Source organism: Numenius arquata, chromosome Z (assembly GCF_964106895.1).
Source record: "Numenius arquata chromosome Z, bNumArq3.hap1.1, whole genome shotgun sequence".
In the NCBI taxonomy this organism is placed as follows: domain Eukaryota; kingdom Metazoa; phylum Chordata; class Aves; order Charadriiformes; family Scolopacidae; genus Numenius; species Numenius arquata.
This window is the reverse complement of record NC_133616.1, coordinates 70,314,828-70,336,894: the sequence shown is the minus strand read 5'-3', so window position 1 is coordinate 70,336,894 and position 22,067 is coordinate 70,314,828. Positions and strand designations below refer to the sequence as shown.

General features: G+C 37.0%; 1 protein-coding gene across 2 annotated transcripts in view; it reads left to right on the top strand.

Annotated features, from left to right (window-relative positions):
- COMMD10 (COMM domain containing 10) overlaps nt 1-22,067 on the top strand; it is a 114,385-nt gene that overhangs the window by 67,477 nt on the left and 24,841 nt on the right. Inside the window, exon 7 of one of the 2 annotated variants that reach the window (XM_074166228.1) lies at nt 4,227-4,280. The exons of the other annotated variant lie outside the window; for it this stretch is intronic. Coding sequence (XP_074022329.1) covers nt 4,227-4,280 — 54 coding nt within the window. The remainder of the gene's footprint in view (nt 1-4,226; nt 4,281-22,067) is intronic. 2 annotated transcript variants of the gene reach the window in all.

Genomic DNA, 22,067 nt, shown 5'->3' with positions numbered 1-22,067 from the left:
CTAGACAGATAGCAGAGCATAACATTTAAAACATTCACCATCATAACTATATTCATAAAACCCACCAAAAAATAGGTACAATGTGTACTTACTTTTTTATTCTTCATTTGCATGTCCCAGGATCAATACTGTCTTTGGTCTTATTTTTCGATCATCCTTGTAGTCGATATCTAGTATATTCTTCACATAAATACTTGGTAAAGAGAAATACATTTCAGTGAAATTGCTGAAATATAGCATATAAAGTTTGGAGACTTACAAATAGGTTATATTTGTACATTTGTATGTTTTTGACTTAATCTAGGTTTAATTTACTGTACGTCTAATATGCAGATAAAAGAATTCTCCACTTAAGCAAAAGAGTTAATAAGAATCAGTCTAACAGCAATGTATTCATTTTTAGATAATTATTATAGGTATACTTTGTGTGTGCATTCTGGGCTGACCATATGGCTCGAGTATTCATTAGTACTTTAGATATTTAAACACTTGGTACTTGTAGACACTGTTAAACATTCCTGTATAAACATCCTCCTTGTAAATGTAGATGGAAAAAAAAAAAAAGACTAGCTTCCAAGTTGCTCAATAAATTATTGAAATTAATCTAGTTATGGGTTACTTGTTGATCTTGCAATGTCCTGTAAAGTTCGTGTCATGATTACTGTCTGCTGTTCGGTTGCTGTTGCTAGCAGTGATGTAATTTCATCTTTCTGTTGTGGAATCAAATGCAACTACTTATTTTAATTGAGTTCATTGCTTGGTATAGTTGAGAAGAGCTCCTAGTTTGATTGCAGGGAATTACCTACTTTTTAGGTTTTATTTTAATTCACTAATTTGAAATTTCATGTTTTAGTTACTTGAGGCCTGAGTTAAACCAAGTCAAATTACACCAATGTGGTATGTTTTTTCATGTAGCAATTAGAAATTCATTTCTTCTTACCCATTGTTTGCAGAAGCTAGAAGTACTGCTACAGTCTTATTTTTCCTTGCTATTGTCTTTTGACAAATAGCATTTGTCTATTGAAGTATTCCTTTAAAAAAAAAAAATCTACCTGAAGGGTTTGGTTTAAAACTTCAAGACTTTAAAAACTACTTCCAACTTCGAAATGTTGTCTCTGTGTTATTAATAAGGCAAATATCTTTTTGCATTGCCAGTATGTGACATTGGAAGAAGAGAAAATTTTTTTTATGGCTGAATTCTGAGTACAAAAATATTGATTAATTATCCTTCGGGGAGTACCAGCAGCTTTTTGTTGGTAATTACATCTCTAGATATGGAGCTATACAGTCAAAACAGGGTCTAGGTTCAAGGATAATAGACTGGTCTAAGAAGATGTGACTGGCCTAAAGGTGAAAGAGACTTATCATTTTAAATGAATGAATGTAAACTAATTTGTCCTGTATTTTGTGGTCTCATCTGTGACATTTTTTACAGCATTATCTATGTTTTATTATAGCATGTTAGCAAATGTTTCAATAACCTGGTGGGTGATGTTTAGGCTTCCCTGGTACCACTATTTTTTTGGTTCAGAAAAACAGACTCCTGTTTTGTAGTATTGGACTTCTTTACTCCCTTACCGTCACCCCCAATAAAAATGCACACAGAAGGAGTAAAAGTTAGTCTTTATAATCCAGATTCATCATTATCTGTAAACCAGGAACCAGATGTTATGCTGGGGCAAAATCACTTATGAAACTCAAGCTACTTTTTTCACCATGCTAATTTGATCTTTTGTAAATGTCAGCAAGACAAAGGAAAAAGTAAAATGCCACATGCAAGATGCACATATATGAGAAACTGCTATAGGTAATGGTGACTGCAGTTTTTTCACCACAGATGCTCAACCTTGAGAGTCAGTACGCTCATTTGAAGGAAGATTCGGCTGTCATTTCAATGAATATCTAATTGTGGATTGATGGGGAAGCAGTCTGTAGAACTGAGGCATGTTTAATAAATGATCCTGAATTAATTACTCATATAGCATTATTGAGCTTAAGGCTACAGATTCTAGCACGGAAACTTGAGGATGTGTCTGCTTATAACTGTCATAATCCTACATTCTTTGACTACAGGACAATATGCTGGTTTTTCATAGCGTTTGACTCTTCTATTGTAGAAGTTGTATACAGAATGAGGCTAAAAGTAGCAGCAAGAGAAATAATAGTCTTGTGATGAAGAAGTTGGGAGGGACCTTGAGAATTCTTTGTAAAAGCTAAATTTAAAAGCAAAGTCTGAGGCAGACACTTGCATGGAAAATTTTAGCTCAAGTACTGTTGTTCTTTTTGGCAGTATTGCCATGAAGTGATGCAGAGTATATGGAGACGTGAGGTATAGGCAGCTTGAATGTACATTATATGGTCTTACAGGTTATTTATTTATTTATTTCAAAGGTCAGTAGATCTAAAGTTAAACAAGTTACTAATACCTTGGAAGTTTATTTTAAGTTGTACGTAAGACCTTAAATTTTAATTAGAAAGAATGTGTGTTACATTCCTTTTGAGTTTACAGCATTGTCTATCTGTATGCCGCTCTGGCCATTCCGTGTTATTTAATATCTGAATACATCTACTATAAGAATTTTATTTGTATAGATGGCACTAATTGGTTACTCAGAGCTTCCAAAAATCAAACTGCCTTCTCTCTCTCTCTCTTTCTAAAATAATTTATTCAGAATTTTAAGTACAGTTCTGTCTTTTTGGAAGCTATTCTTTGTAATATATTTTTTTTGTTTAGACCTTTCTCAAAATTCACCTGTAATATAAAATCTGCAAGCTAACAATGAACATCATTTCTAGACAATAAATACATTTCTAAAACCACCAAACCCTGAGGTGAAAGATAGGGAAATATGAAAAATGACATCAACACTCTCTGTTCTCGGTGCAAACCTCAGCAAGCATCCTTTCCCTAACTGTTACTCATTTGAACCTTGTATACATTGCCATGAAAAAGCTTTCTGGAAGAACTTACTGGATACTTCTCAAAGTTTTACTGTAGTTTCACCAAATATGAAACTTAGAGAAGCTCGCTCTTGTTGGGGACAATGCATCATGTTCTGCTGCGATTTCATGCTTTGTAGCTAGTGACTAAATTTATGGCACTTCTAAACAGCTTTACAAAAAGTTTCAGAAATATTTACATCCAGTTTTTACCACTTCAAACTTTTTTTTTTTATAAAAAGCACAAGGCTCCTAATTTTAAGTTGCAATCGTGTTTTATTTTTCTTTTATTTTTAGAATGGCAGGATTTAACCCCGAAATCGAATTGGAACATCTTTTGCTTTGTTGCTTTGTTTTCTTTTTTTTTTTTTGTCACACACAAAGAATGGTAAGCACTAAACAGAGTCTCAAGTTTTATAAATTGACATAGTAGAGAAGAGGTTTTAGTTTGCATTGTGATTTGTGAGATGTGGGATTTTAATGTGGTAGTTGTGGAGTTTGCATTTTAAATACAAGTCTAGAATAGATTTGAAGTTGATAGTGGTAAAATATTGCCTGATTATTAAACCACTTCTTAATAGATACATACCTATAAATATAGTTGCCTTTCATTTGTTTATTTTATAACTATTGCATAATTCATTTTTATGACTTTTTGGAACAATAAATAACAGAAAGTTTATAGCTGAAGCAAGATCTTCCTCTAAAACTCGCTCTGCACATTTTAAGATAATTTAATATTCGTTCTTGTCCTCTTCACTCTTCTTTTTCACAGTTTGTTTTGACTACACCATTTGTTACATTGTTTTAGGAAAACACTACATTTAAAAAATGGTGAAAGTCTCTCCCTGCAGAATTGAAAACCCAAATAAATTATAGATAATGCATTGAATAGAACAAAATTAGTGATATCTTTATAATCGTTACATTGGCTTTTTCAGCTACCCTGCCTTTTTTATTTTGGATTTGAGACCAGTGCTTAGACTTACATTGTGTGACATTACTTATCATAATTTTGCAATTATATTTCACTTACGGAGATATGCAGAATATAGGTTGGCTAGCCAAATTCAATACATGTTTATACTGTCAGACAAGAAACCAGGCTTTCTTATATATTTAATGAAACTTGTAGGGATGCCTGACTGCAGTGGTCTTACTGGTGGGACTGTAAAGCTCTTATATGTCTAGAGGCACAGTTTGGGTGTTCAAATCACTTACAAAAGAATGGGTAAATCTCACAATGACAACAGCTAGATAATGGGACATAGAAGCATACATTACAGGAGAGAGAGGAAAATATAAGGGGACATCCCTAGGTAGCAGAGTACTACAGGAGAGTAAAAAATAGAAGCTGAGTAAATGAAGAGGCAGTTTGGCCACAATACAGTTTGTATGGTGATTTTATAGAAATCCAAGCTATAGACCATCTAAGTTCTAACTGGTACAGTCTATTGTGCTTGCAATATGCTTGTCCTGAATGGATTAACTAAACATAAAGTTTAGACTTTCTTAATTATTCCTTTGTAACCCATTCTTTCAAAACTATGATTTTTTTTTGTTTTCTCCAGGAACTCCTTTGCTTATGTAGTATATTAGAAAGGGCAAAATGTTGTATATTAGAAAGATACAACACTTTCTGGACAAGTAATATTGAAAGTGCAAAGCAGCTTTTCTACTTTCACTCAGTTACAAGTAGAAAAGCCTTTAGCATTTTTTTGCTTTATACTAACTTCTGTGGCTTGTATAACATGTATGGTAGAGATGATCTTAAGCAAATGCCTAATTGACGCTTATTTTATCATAAACTCATGCATTGCACCTTTCTGTATTTGCAGAATGGGTTACATAAGTTTAGATGGTTATTGTGGTTTTGAATTGATGTTGAAAAAGACTTTGTGAAGAGAACTGTTTCTAGTACTGCTTTTTATGCATTTTATTGAAATATAAAAAAATGTATTGTTTAGTTTTTTCCTTTTACTATATAGTCATGACAGTATGTTTATTTTTTTTTTCTTTTAGCTACTGGTTATTCATTTAACCAAATGTAGCCTGAAATGATGGTATATATCAAAGCTTACATTAATTTGGGGAGAAGAAAGAAATTTTTCATTATGACTCAATTCTTCGTAGGGCATGTTAATAAATAATTTCTAATTTGTTAACAAAATCCTTCATTTATTCAGCAAACTTTTGTTTGCTGCTCCTTGATGGCAGATCCAGACCTTTCAACAGGTGGAAGGGAGAAGCTTTGAGCAGGGAGGTTGGACTGTACGATCTCCAGAGGTCCCTTCCACCTTCGCCATCTCTGTGACTCTGTGAAGACTTGTTGTATTGCCTGCTTAGATGAAAAAGCATAAGGACATGAGAAATGGGATCATGCTCAGTATTGCTGGACTTGCATTTATTCCATGTTTCTCTGATGATTGTTTCTCTAGATAACAGGTATAGGTGGCTGCAGGCATTTTGGGTACAAGTGGGCTGACCTGAAGTGCTGCAAAGATCCTACAGGCAGCAAGGTGGAGTCTTTAGGCTGGATGTAAAATACCTATGCTAACTGTCCCAGTCCTGCTGGAAGCTGCTGTGGTACTCTACATTCTCACAGTGCTTTCAATATCATATGTATATCATATGTATATATAATATAATATAATGCAATACAATACAGTACAGAAAGTGGCAAGTAGGACGGAGTCTCTGGTCTCAGTACCTGTGTTTGTCCCTTTGAACTTACAGTGTATACGACAGGCTGGAAAGCAAAATCAAATTGATGCAAAGGTGCATTGTGCTTAAGCCTTCCCCAGGAGATATTTCTTAACTGTTCTTTACAATTTCCCAGTGGTAGAGATTCTTTAAGTTTCATATAAACTTCCTACTTGGCTGAATTATCCATATTGCTGGAAAGGAAATCTTTCCAGCTATACAGATACTGACAGTAAATCTCTCTTACTACAGGTCGGTGTATTTACTCTTTTTCCATGTGAAGTGGCCATGGAGTACAGATCTCTTCTATAACGGTCTTCTGAATATATCAAGATGTGAAGTACATGCCCTTGATAATCTCTTATTCTAAACAAATTAATTTTTTCATTTTTTTTTAATAAATCACGTTTTCTGAGTGCTACATCGTGCTGCTGCTTTTGCCTGAACACTTTTGTTCACAGTTTGTCCACGTGTGAAATAAAGTAACTGAAATTGGATACAGCTGATGCCTCAATTCTATGGAAAAAAGCCACCCCAAAACAAAAATCCTCCATGTGTCTGGTATGCAACACTCCTGTTAATGCACTAGAGAGGGCAGCATCATCCCACTGTTGATTCAACTTGTTGTCTGCAGTAGGTTCAGAATCCTTTTCTGCAGATTCAGATGGGTCACCCCTCGAGTAAACATTTCAGGATTAAATTTCTCTCAGTACTGCAGAATGCGGCATGGTGGCATGGTTCTTTTGGTGAAGGTTTGGGGTTTTGTTTCCTCAAAATCTGGAACCGTTTTTCATCCTGTAGCAAAGGAAAGGGAGAGGGAAATTCTACATTTTAAATGTTCTATATCAGAGTTCTGAGAGATTGATCTTTTCTTTGTTTTTCTTCCTATTTCCTTTTCTCCATCCCTCTTCACCCCCACCCCCCCAAATCTGTGACACTGAAAGAGAGATTAAAGAACAGCATGAAGAGCTCTGTGAAGACTGACTGCAGAGGTCACTCTTCTATAGAGAAAAAAACTCTAAGACTTGGTTGTTTTTTTTTCCAAGGAGAAAATATAAAAGAGTTTCAGGAAAGAGTGCCATAATGTAAATCTTTCCATTGGAAAGTCTCTGAAAAGAACAAAAAACGGCTTATGAAGATCAGAGAATTCTCCGTTCATTTTATGGGAGCAAGGATGGCTCTTTAGTCTTGAGGTCAGAGTCTATTCAGGAGAACTTTTCTTCCCCTAAGAGTATTTGAATCTATTCCTTGGATTCTCTTTCAGATCATAGTTCCCAAAGAAATGTATGAAAAGGAATAAATACATCTACATGTAAATCTACCATACTTCTAAGAAATTGTCATTAAAAATAATAAGCAGAGCCACCTCAACAGTTTCCAGAGTATCTAGGATTTCCTGCATCTTGTGCAGATTTTGTCTGATGTGAGTAAATGATCCTCTGTGGCAGGAACCTTGGAAAAATAGAAGTGATAAAATGTTTGTGTGTTATATGGATACTGCATGAGAGGAGGAAAAGTAGGGAGGGTGGAAATTGCTAGTGTAAGTATCTTGTCTGGATTGCACCTAAAGTGTAATATAACTCTAAAGTAAAAGCAGTGATACAGATTTGCTAGCCACGGTAAAAGCCATATGCAATTGACTTTAGTTAGTGTGCATCATTGTATTAACTTTACAAGATGCTTTTCCACGGAGGACTGATATTCATGGAACAGTGGCTACAAGCACATGTCATTTTTAGTCACTTGTATTTGCACCAACTGAGTGGCTGAGACATGTCAGTGTAAGTATTATTCTGTCTGGGTAGTTATCAGAAGCTTCTTATGAAAAAGATCACTTTAGAACCCAGTCTGAATAAGGCACAATGGTAAGTCGTGATTAACTTAGTCTGAATAAAAATGAAATATAATTGTGTTTGGAGTTTTCATTAAACTCACAATAAAATGATACACCTCCTAATATTGAGGTTGTTGCCTTCTCTGTGACGATGAGCATAGGATTGTGTGAGGATATAAAATGGCTCATTTTTTACATGGAAAAGGTCTCTAAATGCAGGCCTTTTACTGAACACCCAAGTACCCTTATTTTTTTTACCCTCTTACAAACTCTTTGAATTTCCTATCCTTTAAAGCTTATTATCTAGCTATAATCACTTTAGAGACTAGTATTTAGGGGAAGATAAGGAAAGAATGGCATTGTTATTCTTATGAGAGTAAAATTGTGTTAAGAATCAACATGCTGTGTATTGCAAAAATAATCTCAATTGCAGGAGTTCCTCTTCCCGCCCCTCCCCTCCCCCCAAGCTTTTGCCCACATGCAAAACAGATATAAATAAGTAAATTTATTAATTAAAATATAAAGAAAACAAACAAACTGACATGTGCCTCTGGCACACTTCTAGTTTCAGATGAGTTCTGAAATAACAGATTGAATGCAACTTCTTTACCAGAAAATCTCTAAGCTGGTTTATAACTCATAATTTATCATCAGTAATAGCTGATCTGAATTTTCATATGCCCTGAAAGGTGCATTTTAATTTTTTTTGAAGGTTAATAAAAGGTGATTTTCTCTTCAGTCTTCGTGCTCTTTCATTAAAGGCTACGGAAACACTCTTGCCTGAAAGACCATATGGAACAAATTTAAAACACGGGTGAACAGCCTCTTCCTCATGCTACTATTCTGCATTTTTAATTTGTGGAATGAAGTCTCAGTAGCGTGTCTCTGCTGCCCGGGACAGTTGGCTGCTGTGGGCAGTGGAGTTACCATGGCCTTGCCGTGTACCTTGCCAAGGCCGTCCAGCTGAAGACTGCCGTTGCCCGGTGGGTTGCCTTCCGCTGGCAAGTGGGAATATTTGCTCTCACCCGCAGCAGTCGCTGTTGCAGTCCCTTGCATCGCTTCCAGCAGCAGCAGCGCGTACGTTAAATACTCCACCAGTCATAAAAACGTGGAAGGTAGAAAAGCTGCATGCATTTCAGTCCTTTACTAGTAATTGTGTTGCAAAGACTTTTCACCTCTTTCAAAAGCAGGGTGAAATAAGCTATTTTTTAGGAGTTCCTGAATATTACAAATTCAGAACACGTGTGATGGTCCCAATAATGGAATGATTCACTGGTTTATGGAAATTATTTGCATTACCAGCTACTGTGTGCACAAGTGTGAGAAAAAGAGTAATACCTTTGTTACAGAGCAGGGAAATACACACAGAAATTGGAGAGACAGGAATGCCTAAGAGGGTCCACAAGGTTATTATCCAAATCTTGGCCTTGAAAGTTTGTATTTCTTCACAGAAACTGACAGCAAAGAGATTTCATATGGGTTTCTATTATGACAGCTGCTCCGCTTGTGGTTTCATTTTGTGAAGCCTTGCCATTTTGAACAATACCTCATTTTTCAGTTCTCAAAGTTTTACTTAACTGTGGATATTTAAGGAGTTGTTCAGCTTTTTGTGTGAACTGTGCCATTCCCAGAGGAGAGGAGTTGGCTGGTATATCAACACCGTATGTGTTACTCCTGCTGATTCATTAGATCTAAAATAGTTCAGATGTTGGAGTTACACTTCTCATTGCTAATGGGTATATGTTCCGGAACCTAGTCTGAAAGGGAATCATCTGGGAACTTTGATATATGTTTTGGGGATTGCTTAGTAGAGTCCTCTAACCTTTTCCTATTTTCTACGTTTAAAAAACAAGCCACGTGCTTTTTAAAATTCATGACCAAAGTCAGATTTCTTCCCCCTGCCCCAAGTTATTCAATACCTGGTTTTTTTGTTACTGTTATTCTGGTTTAGTAATCAGATTCAAGAGTTTCTAAATCATACATTGAAATAAGTTCATTTCTTTTCATCTTGGGGGCTAGTGGTGTAACATTTAATTGTTTTCGTAGCAGAATAATAAACTGTAGAAGCTAAGGCCATGGTACTTTAGTGGATTTACTGTTGCAACTTTTATGTCTACGTATTTGAATGTTTATGCTAATTATGGGATACACTTTGGTATATTGAAAGCAAAGTGTCACCTAAGTGAAAGATGAATAGGTGTAGAATGAAACTGGAAGACATCTCCTAGCTGCATCATACAGTTGTATGCGTCTTTACTCTAGTTAGGTGGTTTAACTTTGCTGTTGCTACTAGATGTTTGACCGGAATCTATACTCTGAGGACAATGAACCTTCTAATATTTCGTCTGTTTTCAAAGTCTACCCTCCTTTTCTTTTTTTTTTTTTTTTTTTTTTTTTCTTGTAAGAGTTAGCTTTCATCCTAGAAGTTTTTTATGACACATCCTTTGACATTTAATGAGCAATCTTATTCCCTAATTGTCATTGTATTGTAATCCTTATGTAAGCCAAGCCGGTTTTGTTGCTAATATAAATAAGCTTTCAATTCCCTGAAATTCCTAGCATCCTTTTCCTGTTCTTGTGCCAACTTACATCATATTCCTTGCAAACGGATCACCAGATTTGCATGTAGCAGTTCTGATGAGGTCTTACCAGTACCCAGCACTGTGGCTTGCAAAGTGTTCCAGTAATTTAATAGCTGGGTTCTCGCTCTTACCCTGATGAGTCCTTTTCTATAAAACTTGCATCATCTGTGTATTCAGTGTTTGTCTTCTCATCCCCTAGCAATCTGAACCTATTATTTGTTATTGTCTGAGTTTGGAAAAAAGAAAAGCAGAGCTATCAAAGATAATGTCTTTCCGTATTTCGAGTGCAGGACGTACTCCTCTCTGTAACTCCCTGACTAAATGAAAAGCTGCAGAATGGGCTCACATAGCGTCTGACTGAAAGAGTCTGTATAGGAAAGAGAAGTCATAAATACCTGTGTCTTACCTGGACCACACAACGTGTGCACAGAGGCACACAATCCATTAAGAACCATACTTAATTATTAGCAGTTAATTATTTTTTCAAGTTTTAGTTTCTCTGCTTCTTCAAGAAAATTACTTACTCGCTCAACAGTATGAAAGGTGTGTTTTCCTCCTATGATTGCCACAGAAGTTCTCAAATATTTTGGTTGTTTTCCTGATCTGTCTTAAAGAACTGTCAAGCTCCTGCCATTCAAGTCCTGAACTCTTCAGTAAGGTTTCATTGGTTTTATCTTACATATTACTGTGTGGGAGCTCTAGTCCAACACACCATTTACATATGCTTAAGTTTTCATCTGTGATACTTCTGTTGTCTTCCATGGGTCTACTCAGCTATTTAAATGTGATTGAATTTCTATACTTTATTGGATGGGAGCAACCAGGATCAGAAGATAAAAAGTGTTGCATCTGCCTCAAAACTGCATGGGGATTTATGTTCACATTTTACATTTTCTTAAATGGACAAATGCTAATCCATTGGTCACCTCAGTGGAGTAATGAGAGTAATCACACGTGGTTTCCATTTTAGGGGTTTTGTTTTGGTGTGGGATTTTTCCTTTTTTTTTTTTTTTTGTTTTTCTTGCTACTGCTGTTGGTAAAGATAGTAATATGACTTCTATACCTGAAAGCAAGAGAAACTCGGTTGCTCAATAATATGCTTTAAAGCAGTTTAGGGTCAGCCAAATTGTTAGTCTAAAAAACTGACAATATTAAACAGATACATACTTTGATACAAGAGGCTTACTGGCTGTTCTCTTAGAAGGGATGGGATGTTAAAACCTGTAGTTAATTCACAACAGCAGTACTGCTGCAACAGAAACTGCATCTGTTGAGTCCTTGTACTCTGGCACTTCTCAAGATGATCTTCTTAAAGTACACTAAGCATTTGCTGTATTTCCAAAAAAATTGTCTATGAGTTACATATATCTTGACAAATTTCCAGTTGTGTGTGAGAATTCATTGACTCACCAGTCCTACAGAGACTCTGGTTTTCCCCCTGAAATTTGTGAATGAATGAACAATACAGGTAACACTTTTGCTTGGCTTTTTTTTTTTTTTATATATATATGTATTTTACTGTAATAAATAGATCAGTATGTGAAGTCTACTTTAAATATATTGGAAAAACAGTCTAATTAAAGAAGTCAAGATGTTTACTGAAAGTTGATTGAGGCTGTTTCCTTGAAGAATATACAAAAGAAGTTATTTTTAGTTTTAGGAAAACAATCAGTGCATGAGGCTGGCAATTTTACAGAAGTGAAGTTTGCGAACAATAGTATTACAAGAATTCCTCTTACAGGATAAATATTAAGACATGTTAGCGCATATGTCTTCATGGATATCGTAATGCTTAGGGAATGTTTAAGCATACATGTAAAATCAGTGGTTTAGATTTGCCATGGTGATAATAATATTGCAAGATCTGTGCCTTACTGTCTTACTGAGGGGAAAATAGACTACAAGTATAGCCCAGTTTCTGAATTATTTTAGATTTAAAAATACATGATGTCCTCTAGAGGGTTTTATTTTTTACTCTTAGCATTCCTTGGTATTCTTATTCTTAGCATTTTTTATGTTTAAATTATATTAAAGATATTAAAAGCGGGATCGTTGAGAAACATAAATTTACCTTACTTTTATGAAGCTCTTATATTCAGAAATAAAACCTTTCTTTAATATCCATGCAAATCAAGATCACTCTTTTCCTAATTTCTAACGCTAAAATTGGCTTTCACTCTGTTCTTCAGTGTGTTGTAGGTCCCATGATTCTCATGAGATTTTGTTTTATTTAAATCTGAACTAAGGCTAGATGGCAAAATGATAAGTTAACTTTATTGTGTATCGTTAAGAGGCTGAAGCGAACTGAGTCAATAAAGTACTATTGCTGCTTACCTTTTTTGGTTCTGAAGAGAAAGATAAAACAGATTGCAAATCCAAAGTTCACCTGTGTGGAAGGAATGGTGTGAATGGTTGGTGACTATTATCATTTAACTTTTGCCTGGGCAGTGACTGCCTTTCTAGGGATGTTTTATGAGAAGAACTGTAAGGACTGTGATAGACAAAATGAAAATGGAGGAGAGTCAAGAATTCACACTAAATGTGTCCCCAGCCCAAGTGTGGAAATTCTTGTTTCTGTTCAGCCTGATTTCCTCTGGAAACCCCTTTGTGATTCTCCTGAGCAGCTGGAGAGGTGGGTGGCTGATGGCAGCAGCCTTTGGCTGAAATCTACTGCCTAGGAAAATGTCTGAGTTCATAGGATAGAACAGGAAGATCAGTATTTAATAAATACAATGCTGTTCCTGCCTCATCAAGCCTGAATGTCCCCTTCTGTACAATTCCGTGCTCTTTCTTGCCCACTCAGGAGCTCCCAAGCCTCCATTGAGTAAACTCTCGCACTGGGGTTTTCATCTTTCTTTAAGCCACATGGTGACATGATGACTCAAATACTTTTGCATGGAAGCTTTTTAATAAAGGTGAATTTTAGGCTATGACTATCAGGCAGGAATAGAGTGGGTAAATCTCCTGAGGATCACAGGAGACTGAGTGATACGGAAACGTAGATAGGACAGTAGGGATGGCTGTAATTAGACAACTTTACTTATGTCTTAGGAAGATGGTATAATGCAAGCAAAAGAGAAATATTCTGGGAGTAGAAAAATGTCCCCAGACTGGAAGAAGGAAAAAGGGAGTGAGAAAAATAATCAGCATTTCCTTAATTAATTACATTTTTATAAGAAAATTTGCATTTTTAACAGTGTGGCTTGTGTGACTTAGAAAAGGGCAGTAATCAGTGAGAGATGAAGTTCAATAGACACCATTATGTGTATAGTTTTTTTCTAAATTGTGCTCCTTCTGCTGACCAAGTGGAACACTACTTTCCCTAACACCATTTTATAATGGTAATTATAAAAGTTTTCTGGAAACTACAAAAGCTAAAGTTTGGATGAAAGTGCCGTATTTTACAGGAATTATTCTTATAAATCTCATTTAAAAGTTCAAGGATGCCGCATCCTGCGGAGCCATTGGGTATTTCTATTTTCAGTACTTTGTGTGCTACTTGAGTCATATTGATTTCCAAATACTATAAAACTGTACAAAACAGGAAGAGTGTAATAGCCTTATACAGTAGCTGAGAGTGCTGGGTTTTTTTTCTCCTAATTAAAGTATTTATTAAAATTGAAATGGAATAGCTCAATGTAATAAGAAGCTGCATTTTCTCTGTTTGCAACCCAAGCTACTGTTTGAGTTGATTCCAGTTGTTTCTTGTTATTTTTCAAATGTAAGTTTTATCTGCTGTGGAAGAAAGGTAAGGGAGAAATTTTCTTTTAATGTCTTCTCAAAAGGTAGGCACATACAATTTGTGCAGGTCAGAAGAGATGAAGACTAGCAATAACAAATTGTTCAAGAAAGAATAATTTTCCTTGTGCCTGTGTTACCATTGTCTGATCTATTTATCTGTTTTTCATTATAATAATTAATATTCTGGAACACGAACTTACTATAATTAAGCTACTTTTTCTTTCAGTTACCCTAAATGTTCTAAAATACAAAACTTGGATAGAGTTGTGGCTGTGAAATAACGCTAACAGTTCACATTTACATTTTTTTTAGAGTGAAGATGCCTGCAATATTTTTACGTTTAAAGTAAGTTTAGAACTGTGACAACAGTATTTTCTGCTTCTAACATATACGGGTACCACAATACTTCACCTTTTCTTATGCAAAAAAAACCCCAGGATAGCTGTTTGGTTCCCCTTGTGAGGTTTTAAGTTCTGAGACTTGATGCTTCCACATAGCTGGTCACTTCCTAAGAGTGATCAACAGTCTGCCAGATTTCCTGCACAGACATTAACCAGTCTGGTGGAAATTGTTCAGTAGGATTTATTTTTGTGCTCTTAAGAGATTTTATTAATTTCTTCCCCTCATACATGCCTGTGCCTCTCTCTGAAGGACAGGTACAAAGGTCAGAGGCTGAAGCCAGCACCATCAGTGTGCACCTCCTTCCAGTAGTGCCGAAAGCTTACCTTCTGCTGGTTGCACGATCCCTGCACTGGAAGGGAGTGCTGAGCTCACACGTGGTGCTCTGTGTTTTAGCCAACAGCATTTTGCAAAGGGTTTTCACGTACAGCTCGAACACTGCATCACGTAGGGTTAGACAGGTCTTTCAGATGTGAAGATGTGCACCTGAAGGCACTGGTCGTTATCAGTTTAGGTCCCACAGACATATCCTTTATTACTACTGGTGAAAGTCTTGGTTTAAAGAAGGACAATATCAGTGACAAGGTTATATATGTCAGTATAAAAGCTTTATTAGTCTGGGTGGTGCAGGATGGTTTGGACCTTGTCCAAGCCTTGATAAGGTGACTGGGTTATTTCTGTAGTTCCTTGTGAACTTTAACGGTAGTGGCTTATATACAGGCAAATCTCAGTATAACCTCAAGCATGGGTAAGTGTTAAGCAGTTTGCCCAAAACTGCATAATAAACTTATAACAGCAGAATAAGAAGTCAGAATTTCCCAAGGCGTAGGTCCTGCCTCTATCCATCTTCCTCTCATACTGCTGATTCCTGCTCTTTCATAACCTTTTAAATAAAGCCCTGCTCCAAACCGGTCCTTTGCTGTTCTTTCATCCTCTGCTCTTCAGTTCCCTGTACCTTTACTAAGGTCTGCCTTTCTGGGAAGATACCTCAGAAATGTGAACCAGGCTGTGCTGAACAACGGAGAAATGGGAGGATGATGTAAGGAGAATGAAAGGAGTAATTAGAGCATTCTGCATTCAGAAGTATCTCCTCAAAGAGTCCAAATAAATGGATAGAAGGATTAGGCCTGTGAATTAAGGGCCTGCCAGGAAATTTGTTGCTTTGAAGACCAAGGAAATAAATGAATAAAAGCTTTACTAACATGGAGTTAAGATTGTTCACTGGTGCTCTGTAGTTTTTGCGTATGTAGAGAATAGCTAATACAAAGCCTCTAGAAACCAGAAAGTACATGATTTAATGTGTTCAGCTTCCACTGTGGGATTTTAATTCTGCTTTTCTGGAATGATGCCTTGCTGTATCTTCACATGCTCGTGCACAGCCTCTGCAGGTGCCCCAACAGCCCTGGGTACAGAACACCTAGGCTCTGTAGGGCAAAGCCTGAACACGTCCTTCTTTCCCTACCGAAATTTGGATTTTTAAATAGGTATGGTAAGTAAGGGGTTTTCCCAGCACTGAGCTTACTCTTCACAAATTACGCTAGACTTGCCTGGGGTTTCATTCTGAGATGCTCCTTTCAGTTACCCCTCGCTATACTTTCAGGATTCATTGTCATATATGCCAGTAGGCTATTAGTAATTCCATGACACGAAGGCATTTTTGTTCATCTCTAGGGAACCTTTGTAGCTGAATCATTCCCACACAATCAATTCAGTTCAGTCCTGAAAGGAGGCATTCTTGATTCCTTGGGATAAATATATACTCTTTTCAAATCACAAGATGCAGCTCTTCCAGGCTGCTCTCACTAATAACTCCACTGGTTGCCACACTGAGCGTTAACATAGTGAATGCAGCTGGAGTGTTTGCAAATATGTGCCGGAATGTAAATGTGTGAATACAGCATAAACAATAACACATTGTTCTAGTTCATTCACATATCCATTCATGTATCTTGTAGCAATTTTCAGGCCCCTGAGAACCATCATCTAGTCCGGCTTCTTGGCTATCCTTCCTGTATGGGTTTCTCAGACGATAGCTTTCTTCAGGAGTTCATCTTTGAGCTCCAAAGAAATCAAAAGATGGACAACCTCTACTAATTGCAGAGGTTTTCCTATCTGTGAACCCTTGTCACTGACCCGTTCCCAGGGAATGTTGGCAGTTCCCTGACTTCATAACCAAGGTCACATTGCAGGGGTGGTAAATACATTATTTTCATTGCCTAAGGCACAATCTAAAAGCATCTGAGACACCCGTGGCATGGTTGAACAATGCTAACTGAGCTTTGGGACATTCAAAACATATAGAAATAAAGGGTGTTTTTCTGTATATTTTTCTATCTTTACTTTTCATAGGACAACCTGGAAGAGGGCACTGAGATTCTTCAAATAAAGCTTTTAGGTCCAGGTGTAAAACTACTGAAGGTTTCGTGCTTCGTTCTGTGTACAGGGCTCAGCAAGTCCTTACAGGCTGTAATTCAGATGGAGAGGCATCTCAGAAGAAGGAGTTAGCACATGAGGTGCCTTAAGGGGAAATCTTAAGAGCAGCCAATTGAGGAAGAATTACTTTTGTTGAACTTGAGTTTTGAGTAGTCAGTAATGCCAAAACATAACAAGGGTTTGAATATTAACTTCTGGACTGCATTTTTCCAGAGTCTCAGATATGCCATTCCTCTCTTCATTTTCTGTGTGTGATTGAGCTGTGCTTTGGGAGAGCCATAGTCTCTAAAGCTTTAATATTTTGTATTACTTTATCCGTGGTACTTTGCTGGCTTATTATGAGAACAACGCTTGCCAACGCTCTCTATTAACTTTCATAGTTATCCTTACAAACAGTAATTGATCTTTTGGTGAATTTAAATATCCTTCTTCAAAGGCATGCTGGGAGATTTTTTTCTGTGGCTGAGTGATAATCTTCTTTATTATATTTACAACTTTTAACAAAGCTCTGGTTTCTCAGCTAATTAAATTGTGTGGGGTTTCTTTTTTTATTTTCTTTTGATAGAAGTATTTTCATCTTTAATGTTTTTTTTTTACCTCTTGAGATATTTTGAAAATTAAAATGATAATATGAAAAAGCAACAAGAAATATGTTATCCAGTCTTGGTTTAGACATTCATAATGGATTCTTGAGCCTCAAGTGAGAATATATCAAGAAAAGTTTAATTCACTTAACCAGAATGACGAAGAAAGTTTATTCAGCATTATACTTCATTTTGACACAATTCTATTCACATTTTAATAGAATTAACTCATGATCTATGTACCCATGAGTTAAGATTGTATTAATTTCCACTTCTTTATTCCATTTGCTGCATTTCAAATACACATTTTAAGAGCAGCTGTTGGGGGGTGCTATCCCCTGAATGCTGCAATATAGATTGCAGTAGTAGAACTTACTTATTTGAAATACTGTCTGAATATATTATTTTTTTAGTAGCATGTACGTGTTTCAGAACATATAATATTTATACATTCTTTTAAATCATTGCAATGATCTATACTGTCAAGCCAAGTCAAGTCAGCAGAAGTTTTTTCAAACTTGTTCTGGGTTCCTCAAAGAGATACATGCTGTATTTTACAGCACATATTTTTTTTTAGCAGACAGATTTTTTTCTATCATTATATAAAAAAACAGAAATGCGCAGGAAACACTGGTTTTCCTAGTGCAACTGTGAGTTCTGTCTCACTAACTTCAATATTATTATAATGATCAGTTCTACATGGGTTCACTAATCTGAGCGTTTTCTTCAACAAAATGAACCAAAGCATTTTAATTAATAGGCTGTAGGACCTCTTCAGTATTCCGTCCTCCAAGTTGTAAAGTGGAAGGGTTTTGCTGAGTTTTTTTTAATTAGGAAAATTAATTTTTCCTTAATCTTACAACATATTTCTCCTGTGAGATACCATGCAATGCCGTTTTGTTCTGTTGATAAATGAAGTGTTCTAGAAATTTGTTAGCTGGAGTCATTTGGCTTTGTCAAGCTAAATACTTTGAACATGTCAGTATGCTCTTTTTCTCCTTGACGTTTAGTATATTGAAGAGAAGCATGGCAACTAAGGCAGGTATGAGCTTCAAAGATAAGAGACAGTTTTTTCAGAGATTTTTCCATGTTGGGCAGGCCATAAAGAATTTAGTTCTAGCAAGTGGAATGCTTGAATTTTAAGGGTTGAATTTTGATTTTAGTTCTATGAATTGTTACAAGAGTTGGCTAATCAGAAGAAGGAGGAAGGGATTCCCTGTGTGGAAGCTGCATTTGAGAAATTTAAGGGGAAGATGGTAGCTTTACAAGTTAGAACCAAGACTGCTTTTGTTGGAACTGGAGGAAGCAGCATTATTGAGGAACAGCAAAAAGTTACACTGTAGCAGAGGCAGGGTGCCAGAAACCGGAGTTTCATGTATATAGGCAAAAACAAAATCATGAAGGCTAAACTGTGATAGAAAAGAAGGGACCCAACATTGAAATGGTTGCTGTTTATGACTGCATTTGGGGTAAGTATGCTTGTTAAGGAAAAGAATCCCTATGGTGTAAATAAAAGTGTGTTGTAATTAGAGAGGCAGAGGGTTCTTTGTGATGGCAGCAATATGCCCTTGTGTCCCAGAATGCCAGTGGTCTCCTGGGGTGCATAAAAAAGAGTGTGGCCAGCAGGTTGAGGGAGGTCATTCTCCCCCTCTACTCTGCCCTGGTGAGGCTGCACCTGGAGTACTGTGTCAAGTTCTGGGCTCCCCAGTTCAAGAGAGACAGAGAACTACTGGAAAGAGTCCAGTGGATGGCTACAAAGATGACCAAGGGAATGGAGCATCTCTCTTACGAGAAAAGGCTGAGAGACCTGGGCCTGTTTAGCCTGGAGAGGAGAGGACTAAGAGGGGACCTCATCAATCCTTAGCAATATCTAAAGGGTGTGTGTCGAGAGGATGGGGCCAGACTCTTTTCAGTGGTGCCCAGGGACAGGACAAGAGGCAACGGACACAAACTGGAACATGGGAAATTCCGTCTTGACGTGTGGAAAAACTTTCCCTTGAGGGTGACAGAGCACTGGAACAGGCTGCCCAGGGAGGCTGTGGAGTCTCCTTCTCTGGAGAGACTCAAAACCTGCCTGGATGCGTTCCTGTCCAGCCTGCTTGGGGTGACCCTGCTTTGGCAGGGGGTTGGACTAGATTGTCTCCGAAGATGCCTTCCAATCCCTGCCAACCAGTGATTCTGTGATGGCCTTGGACTCAACAGTTCATAGTAATACATATGCTATTCCTGATCTTAGTACAGTGATATGGTGCAAAAGGTTTTCACACCTGTCTTTTAGAGTGACTTCTTTTCCAACTACCTATAATTTATCATTCTTCTGAAACGTTTCTTCTCTCCAGTGAGGATAGGATTGGAAATACTGAAATAGTTGAACCAAAAAAGAAATCAGTTTGAATCCAATATCAAGAGTTCCTTCTAAAAGGAGCTTTAATATTCCTTTTCAGTGTCTGAAGGGTATAGGGTGGGACAAGCAGTGAAGAGACCACTGGTCCTGTTGTGTTTTTATTGTTTGATTGGTTGCTTTTGTTTTTTTTTTAATTCTGGGTAGTTGGTACATGAAGACTGTGCACAGGCTGCTGAGTGTGGGAGGCTGTATGGTTTGTGGGATAAGCAAGTGTACCTGAATCTCAGGCACTGATTGTGCTTTGTAGAGTGTGTAGAAATCTACTGATGGAGAGCATGCTGTGTCAGTGTGAACATGCATAATGCTTTAGTAGTTGTGGTTTTCCTTTGTTTTCTCAGAGAGAGAAGAAGGACTTTGTCCATTTTTATAGTCTTTATTCAGGAATATTTTTAGGAAAAGTGTACTCTGATCAACTGTCACCTAGGCAGCATACAGGAATTTTCTCATCTATTTTATGGATTTAGAAGAAAAGGAACTAAAACTGAGGGAGACTTTGAATTTTAACACAGCAAAAATATTCAGCAGTTTTTAGCCAGCATGCTCTTTTGAGCTGCTTTACTCAATTTGATAAATTATTCACAGATGACTGCAAATTCTAGCCAAATTGCTTATTTAAATGCATCATTACTGGACACCTCACCAGCTTCTCATCCATTTCAGCACAGTGTTCTTCTACTTCATTTCAAACCTTATTTTACTTGAGAACCCACTTTATCTTTCCTGGTTTACTGGCTGTGCTCAGAAAATGGTGATTTTACTACTCTTTTAAACCCATTTATATGTTGCTCACATTGCAACAGATACAATGTTTGACTATAAGGCTTTTTTTCCTGCTTATCGGTCTATTTTATATGATGATGCCTGAAGTAATCTACTATTTAATGAATAGTTGTTTACTCATTGATTCTTTGATTTTACCCTTCAGATTTGGTTGCTGGATATTTCATATGGAATGGCTCAGGATTTCTGGATACAACATGTATATATAATGCCTTTTGCTACTTAAATGTTTTAACTGCAGTGTAAGTAAAAGGAGCCTGGATTTCGTATCCAAAACCAAATTTTAATTGGCAGCCTAGTTCCCTTGGGTAATAACGACGCTTGTGGTTCAGTCCACAGCATTGCAGAGCAGGAAATCAAGTCCCAATAGAGGGGGGAGGGAGGGAATAAAAAAAGATTATTTTATTACCTCTTCTTTTATATTATTTTTATATACTTACAAAACCCATCAGCAACACAAACGAAAACCAGAGAGTTACAGTGCTTTGTCCTTTGCAAGAAAAGACAGTTGTCTTTTTCAAGCAAAGCTGGGGACCATAATAACTACAAAGCTTTATTCAGGTCTAACAGTAGGTGTGGGAAAATCACATACAGATAGGGATCTTGGTTTCTTGCCAAGGAACATAGCAGGCTCGGAGATAACTGGAATGACTTTGTACCCTACCCTGTACGACAGAGTAGCAGATGTTTGGCCAGCTGCCACCCAGAAGCACTGGTAGCCTTGAGGGTGTGGCTGGCCACCAGATAGCCTGTTGGCAATATCTTGGAATCCAAGGTTCCAGCAGCCCCTGATGATGCTGCTGTTAAGCCTGGAGCCCAGAAACCCCAATATCTTCATTGTTCATCAGCCAGGGATGGCACTGGTTTGGAAATCCCAAACTGTTGGTGTTTTGGTACTTTCGCTCTGCAGCAGCCCTCTGGACAGATTGGTGGAAAATGTGAGAACCTCATACGCCTTGTGTCCTTGATGGTCTTCAGACCCAGGGAGGCAGGCAGAAGAGCTGCCAGAAAAAGAGACAGTTTTATAGCAAAGCTTTTGTTAAAATTAAAATTTTCTACAGGATCATGTCAAATTCAGCATTTTCTAGCAGAAAGTAGCTATACTGGAGCGATCTTAACCATCCTTATTAAAAGCTATTAAAATTCTTTCAGCCTGAAGAAGAAAAACATTGAGGAGGTTGGAAGTTGGTGATACCTCCTTTGCATCTGTGCGGTTACAGTATTGTTCTGGTGAAGTCTAGAATAGGTCAGAAGACAGAAATAACCAGAATATCCAGAAGAAATTAAAGGTTTGGGTGTTTGGTTCCCAAGAAGGAGCTTGAAACAGTATAAAAGGTTTTGCAGTTCATTTAGGAACTATTTAAAAATTTGAGGGAGAAGAAAGATACCAGGTTGTGCATAATTTCTTAGCCTCTTCGCATGTTAATCCTGATTTACCCTGTGGCAGATCACAACAATGATTTGCAAGGTGGTGTGCTACCCAACATGTTTTGCCAATATTCAGTAGTTGAAATCCGAAACATTTTTCATGTATGCATTTTTATTCCTGAATATGTGTTGAACTTCTAAGCTCCTGGCATAAAGTTTTTTTATAATTACAGAGTTTAATAATAAAAACTTGATCTCAATTAATTATTTGTATTTTAATTACTAGCATACCAGAGAAG